Raw genomic sequence first — 7,200 nt, 5'->3', positions numbered from 1 at the left:
TTTGGCCACCCCGTCCATGGCTGCAGCCTGGGCTACCCCTTCCACTTGCTGCTTCAGGTCCTGCAAGCCCTTGCTGGCTATGGCTGCAGGGGGCCTCTGAGGAGTCAAGGGTAGCTGAAGCCACATTGGATCTCCTGACACTCGTGTTCTTGATACACTTGAAGATTACAGGCCAGCTGTTTTGTAAGTTGTACCCAGGTTTGGGTTTGTCTGATGCTTCCCATGATCACCTTCGTGTCATGCGCCTTTGGCAGGAAGAGCATGGAAGGGAAGCTAGCCTTTTCTCACGGCGTCCCACCTGCTGGTGTGTGATTTTGGCTTGTTCCGTTACTGATGATGCTCACTTCAGTCACGTGAGTGAGATGGTTGCTGCCAAGGTCACCACTGTGAAGTCACTATTTACCCCTTCGTAATAAATATCCTGTGAGGAGGTTATCTGAAACTATGTAAGTACCCCATTCTTCATCAAACTTTCTATTTATTCATTTACTTGTTTATATTAGTATGGAGTTGTGGCTTCCTAGTTTATTCAATGGACTGTATCATGTGTTGCTGCCATTATTTATTGTGATACCGAAACTTTCCGCAGTTTGACCAGTGGACTCCTCTTCAAGCAAGCTTTTGTGCCCTTTGACATAGCCTCATTGTTGCTTGAGGTCTCTTGTTCTCCGTTTCAAGATGTCTCTTCCTTGTCTTCTAGCTCATCTTATATTTTTCCTGCCCAAGTCCTAGAATCAGCCCAAGGAGCCTTGTTCCTTTTAGTGGAGAATGGTACTTAGAAGCCAAGATCTTGGTGCTGGCTGTATTTACTACTATTGGGATGTCTCTGCTTCTTTCTCTTGGCTTAATCCTCCAGCAGCCTCTGGTGGCCAAGAGGGCCCTGAAGTTCTAGGCTCTCCTAGGTCCTCAGAAGGAGAAGACACACACTTTCTTAAATAAAGAGCTCTATTGCCCTGCTCACCCAAGAGCCCATCCCTGGACCAGTCACTGTGGCTGTGGGCACAGGACTCTTTTTATTGGCCAAGCTTGGGTTGCAGGCCCGCGCCTGTTTGAAGAGGGGGATAGGTGGGGCTTGAAGGATTCAGCTTCATCTAACTATATGGAATGGGTAACCCACAGGGAAGGCAGGAATTCTTTTTTACCAAAGGAAAGATGAGCAAACCTGGGGCTGACAAAATAGCAGGTATCTACTATAACAAATGAGAGTTTAATTATAAATTGTGATAATGGTTGAAAAAAGAGAGTAAGATGATGCACAAGAGGATCACAGTGGGACCCCCATTAACCCAAAGGTCAGGGGAGGCCTCTTTGAGGAGAGGCAGGCAAGCTTAGACCTGAAGGACAGGTGTAGGACCTGGGCAAGGGGGCGTGGCAGTGAATTGGTCCAGGTAGAGGAAACTGCCTTGTGCAAAGGCCCTGAGCCTGGAAGCTTGTCTGGCCAGTGTGGCCAGAGCATGGTGAGTGAGGGAGAGCAGCGGCAGTAAGGCTGGGGGTGGGGTCAGGGAGGCTGACCTGGCAGGGCCTTGAAGACACTGACAAGGATGCTGATTTTATGCTCAGTGAACTGGGGCGCCATTGAAGGGTTAGGGTAGGGGGAGCCCAGTCTGGCTGCCGGGAGAGTGAGGATTAGAGAAGCCCAGTTGGGGAGGGGAGAAGGGACTGTGGCCCCCTAGGTATGTTATATCTTTCTACTCTTTTCTTCCCTCATCGAAACAATGACATGCAGAAGCCTTTGATGAAGTGGCCTCGTGCCTGGTGAACATGGCAGGGAAGGGAGAGGATGGCAACAAAATGACTCTGGTATGCATCCTGCCCAACAAACAGCTGACTTCCTGGGATGCCCCCCAGCCCCCACTCCCCAGCCCCAGCCCCAGCCCCAGCCCCAGCCATCCCTGTTTCTCTGCCCAGCTCCTCTTTTCTCCATGGTGTTCATCACCATCCAAAGCACAAGATGCTTCCCATCTTTTATCAGTCTCTCTCGCTATATGTATCTCCTGTGCACTGGGCATTTTCATCTGTCTTATTCCCAGCTGTATTCCCAGCATCTGCTGTGGTGCCTGGCATATCCGAGGTGCTCAGTAAGTTTTCTAAACAACTAAATGAATTGTGAGAGGGTCTGTAATGGTGACAGAAAGGCTGGAAATGGCCTGTTTCAGGACATAGGCCTGACCCAGGTCTTGGCCATGCACCAGGCCTCGGGAGGCCAGAGAAAGCCAGCGTCTGCAGGACTTGTTGAGGGCCAGTTGGGGCAGACGGGACAGGCTGGTGGACACGAGTATGACACACAGAATGTGGGCAAGGCTGGCTGACGGACAGAGTCTGGAGGTAGGGGATCCACCCAGGTCAGGACTTATAGGGGGGAGGCCCTGCCCTGCCCTCAGGCTGATTCAGAGGCCAGCTCAATGCAGCATGTGGGTGGGGGTGTGGAGAAGGTGACAGAACTATGAAGAGGTCTTGCATTTGGGAAGCATCTGTCTTTACCCCACGGCATTCTTCCAGTTGTCCATCTTGCCCTTGCCACACTAGCCTTCTTCTGTTCCATACCAAACTCATTCTTACCTCAGGGCCTTTGCACTTGTTATTCTGTCAGGAAGGTTCTTCCTATAAGATAGGCCTAAGTAAGTGAGGTCTGTGTTACATAATGTATGCACAGCACTGAGCACGGTCCCTGCACAGAAAGAGTTTGTTACTGCAATCACTCAGCAAATTTAGGTGAGCCCTTGCTATGTGCCAGGCACTGTTTCAGGCACTAGAGATATACTAGCAAAATGATGTTCTACTTTGGAGAGACAGACAGACGCTCCTTCTTGTTTTTCACATGGCTACCTCTTTCTTGTCATTCAGGACTCAGTCGAAATATTATCTGCCCTGAGAGGCTTTCCTGGACAGTTGGTTCTAAGTGAGCCATCCCTCTCCCGTCACTTTAGTAGCCAAAGTCATTAATCGCTGTTTAACAAACTGCCTCAACACTTAGTGGTTTAAAAGTTCACTCTGACAGCCGGAGAAGTAAGGATGGAAAGGGCCCAATTTCTCATGATTTTAAAGTGTGACTGGGCTCAGCGGGTGGTTCTTCTGCTCTGTGTGGTGTAGACAGAGATCACTGGGGGAGGGGGCCTGGAACATCCAAGATGGCCCCATCTTCCCAAGTCTCTGTGTACCTGATGTTGCCATTCCATGGCAGCTGGGTTCCAGAGGGGAAGAGTTGCCAGTTCCTGTAAGGGTCGGGCCAGAAACTGCACAGCAGCACTGGCATGGCCTTGTGTTGGTCCAAACGAGTGGTGGGATGAGCCCAGAGCCATCTTGATAGGCAGAGTAAGAAAGAACTTGTGGGATCTTGAACCCAGCACACTGTTCATCTGATTACCTGGTTTTGCTTTCTTTACTATATGAAGTTATTTTATTCATTATTTTATTTATTTCATGTTTTTTTCTCCTTCTTCTGCCCTAAGATAAGGAGAATGAATAGATGAATTGGACATTAGTAAATGTGTTGCCTCTCTCAGGTAGCAGAGTGCCTTAATCTGATTAGGACGAGTCCTTAAGAAGGGTAGATAGCAGAAGGCCCATAGGAGGTATTACTTATGGTGATATTTCAGCTTGAGGTGTGGGGGACCCTTTCTGTCCCCGCAGCCGCTGCTTCTCCCTTAGTTGACTGGCAAAGGGGGAGAGTTCTGCAGCCCCTGATATCTGTCCTCTTCCAAACGCTGGACTTCAAGGATTATCCACACACCCCTGCGGTCACCTTCTCAAGTCTCACCCACTCCCCAGATGTTCCCTTTGTGGTTTCTCATTTCTCTTGAGCAACACTGGGGCTGGCAGCTGGCGAGGAGCAAGCTGGCATGCCTGCAGGGGGCGGGTGGCTGATGCAGGGGTGAGGACAGCCCCTGAAAGCTGGGTTCAGTGCGCCTCTCACCCTGTGTCTTTGCCCTCTGCTGCCCCCGAGGCTGAGAATGTCGTCACCCTCCAGAAGAGCCAGGATGTGCTGGAAGGTGAAGGAGAGAAGAAGACTATGGTGAAGAAGATGATGGTGCGAGAGCCACATCTGGTCTGTGGCATTGGGGTGGGAGGAGCGGAAGTCCTGAGTCTACCCACTGATGAGACAGGGGGCTAGGCAGGGAGAGGAGAGACGAGGAGGCAGGGCACTTGGCCTTGAGTCTCAGCTCCACCTCTAACTGCTCTCTGCCTGTCTAGAGGGAGCCCAGGCAAGTCAGGTCCCTTCTCTGAGCCTCACTCTGCTCATCCGTGACAATGACTGTGTCACTGCTTGGGGGTGGGGGGGAGTGGGCGGGGGGAGGATACAATCCAATGGTCCACTGTAAAGCATTGTGTACCTGGGAGCAGTTTTATTACTTAATACCAAAAGTTAGTTCTGGTGGGGAATTTTCTTATCATTTTGCTAAATACAGTCATTTCTCAGTTATCCACCAGCATGTGCTGGGTGGGGATAAGCAGAGAAGTTTCCAAAATCATACTTAGCTTTGAGTCCCTTAAAGAGGGAAAATATCCTTGGCCTTGATACCTTCATTTAACTAATATTAATTGAGCACCTATTGTCTGTAGGTACTAAATCAAAAGTGAGAAGTAATTAGAAGAACATTTTAAAAGGAATTCAACTGGATTTCTTTCGAGGGCCCTTTGTGGTGTTTTTGCTTTGGGCTGGTCTGTGGTTTAAATAAACCTCCCCACCATGAGGCTTCAGAGACGCAGCTGGTTAGAACGTGGGGTGTTTTGGTGACTTTGAACTGAGGCTCCAGACAGGTCTGAGCAGTGAACTGGCTCCCCCCGACTGGAGGCTGCCAGAGCGTGGAGGTGGGGAGTTCTGCCCAGGCTGAGGGGCTGCTGTAGCTGCTCCTGGAGGGGTAGCCGCAGCCCTGGTGGTCTGCAGCGGCCTGCTCCCCTCATCGGCCCTTCTGTGTGCCCTGCTCAGAGGCAGATCCAGGAGGAGCCACTGGATTCCCTCTCCAGCCCCGTCCGCCAGCAGGCCATGGAGACCCTGACGCAGCTGAGGTGTCCACAGCCCCTCCCCGACCCCCATCTCCTCTTCTTCTTGCCATGGGCTCTGCCTCTGTCTTCTGGAGCCTCTCTGCTGTGCCCTAACCCCACTCCTGGGTCTTCTCCTCTCCCCGTGCCCAGTCCCTCCCAGGGCTGTCTGCCCTCCACACCCACTTCCCTCCTCCCCCCACCTCACCTCACCCTTCGTGGATCTGAATCTCAGGCCCACGCCTGGCACCCCGTCGAGGTAGCCTCGCCCCAGCCCTGCATTCATAGCTCCAGCCGCCCTCACTCTATGCCTTTGCTTTCTGTCTCCTCACCAGTCACAGCCATCCTGTGCTGGATCTTTGGGAAATGTCAGAGCTGGTGAACACGTGTGTGAAGAGTGTGTTCTCCCTGCCTTCTGTGCAGGCCATGCAGGAGAAAGATGAGGCCAAGGCTGAGACCGTACGGGTAAGCAGGGCCCTCCCCGGTGGGTCCTAGGGTGGTCCAGGGTCCTCAGAGTGAGGTACATGGTAGGACTCCCAGCAGGGAAAGGAAGGGTGCTTGCTCGAGTTGCAGGGCCTGGGGCAATGTGCTGACCCTCTCTTGGTGTGAGAGGGATGTTTGGTGAGTGAACGGATTTTTGGAATAGGGATCAGTCCCTCATCTGGAGGGTTCTATTGACTTCTGAGCCCTGTCCAGTGAGAGGCCGGTGGACAGGCATTGGCATGGCCAGAGGAGGTAGCCAGGATTGACAGGAGGCTGGTTGAGGGCTAGGTCACAAGGAAGAAAGACTGGCTGTGGCCCAGAGAAGCAGGACCTCAAGGAGCTCAAACACATGGAAACCTTTCAACCTCTGCAGTTGTCCTAGGAGGAGCGGTCAGAGGTTTCCTTTAGTGTAGGGTGTAGGGTCAGTGGGGGAAGTCAAGGGAGTGGTGTTTCAGCTCAGAGTAAAGCTCATTCATTCATTCATTCATTCATCCTTTCATTCATTGAATATTAATGGAGGGCCTACTAGAAGCACAGGGGTGGGATAGAGTAGGGGCAAGGGCAGGGGTAAGATAGACCTTATCAGAGAATTATGCAGTTAATGCAAAATTACAACACTGGTAAATGCTGCGAGCAAGCAGTACTGCTGCTATGAAGAGCCTGGAATGGAGGGGACCTGGCCTAGGTGGGCGGAGGTTCAGGATTCTTGGTGCTGGAGCTGCGAGGTTAAAGAAGAGCTTGTTAGCTGAAGGGAGTGGCACTGGCAGAAGGAAAAGCATGCCGGGCAGAGGGAACAGCCTGTGCAGAGGCCTGAGGATGGAGAGAACATGGCAACAGCAAGGATGACACTGAGGCGGTGTGGCTGGAGCCCAGGGTCGGGCGAGAGTGCTGAGAAGTGAGGCTGAGAGCTGTGGGGGCAGAGCATGTGGCGGTAAGAGGGCTCTGGGTCCCAGAGGTGGTGCCCTGAGATAAGACCCAGAGGAAGGGCGGGCAATCCTTGTTTGGGCCCAGGAAGACAGAGGCCCCCTTGTAGTAACAGGTCCAGCCAGCAGAGGTCAGCGCTGCACGGTGCCGGGCTGCAGATGAGAAGGACCGGGGGCATAGCTGGAGAGTGAGGTTTGCTTGGTGGTTGTGGTGCAACCCTGGTGTGAATGAACAGACTCAGGAAGCCTGGGCAACAACAATGTGAGAGGCAGACATGGGGAACTGGCAGGACAAGGGAAGGCGGAGGAGAGAGGGCCTTTCCAGAGTGGCTCAAACCCATAGCTCAGCCTTGTGTATGTGTAATGCCCGCACCTTCCTAAAACCCAGGCCTGTGGTGTGATTGACAGGGGAGGAGCCCGGGCGTGGAAGAAATGGCGGCCCTGAAGAGGCGACTTGGAAAACCTATTTAAGTCTAGGAGTAGCAAATTAAAAAAGAAGCAGAGCGCTTCCCTAGAGACAATAATAAAAGTTTACCTAGCTCTTAGAGTTCTGGAGCATTTTCCCACTCACCCTCTCATTTGTTGCTTACTTGGCCTATGGTAGATTCTTAGTGAATGTTGGGTGTCTGCTTCCTTCACTATAAGGTAAAAAGTGCAGGGATAATAACGACCAATTTGTGGATAAGGAAACTGTAACCCATGGAGGGGAAGTAATGTGTCCAGTATCATACGTTAAGTTAGTCTCGGGTGGGACCAAAGAGCAGCTTCCTGGGTCCACACAAGGGGTTGCCTGGGGTGAGGGTCTGCTCCAGAG

General features: G+C 52.1%; 1 protein-coding gene across 1 annotated transcript in view; it reads left to right on the top strand.

Annotated features, from left to right (window-relative positions):
• Positions 1-4,927: 4,927 nt before the first annotated feature.
• LOC150015063 (maestro heat-like repeat-containing protein family member 7) overlaps positions 4,928-7,200 on the top strand; it is a 31,342-nt gene continuing 29,069 nt past the window's right edge. The window contains exons 1-2 of the mRNA XM_090268280.1: positions 4,928-5,007; positions 5,316-5,445. Of these exons, the coding sequence (XP_090124406.1) occupies positions 4,985-5,007; positions 5,316-5,445 (153 nt within the window). The 5' untranslated portion in view covers positions 4,928-4,984. The remainder of the gene's footprint in view (positions 5,008-5,315; positions 5,446-7,200) is intronic.

Source organism: Furipterus horrens, unplaced genomic scaffold (assembly GCF_987537825.1).
Source record: "Furipterus horrens unplaced genomic scaffold, mFurHor1.1.pri manual_scaffold_3, whole genome shotgun sequence".
Lineage (NCBI taxonomy): Eukaryota > Metazoa > Chordata > Mammalia > Chiroptera > Furipteridae > Furipterus > Furipterus horrens.
Note: the sequence above shows the minus strand (reverse complement) of the source record. Positions and strands in the feature narration are given on the sequence as shown.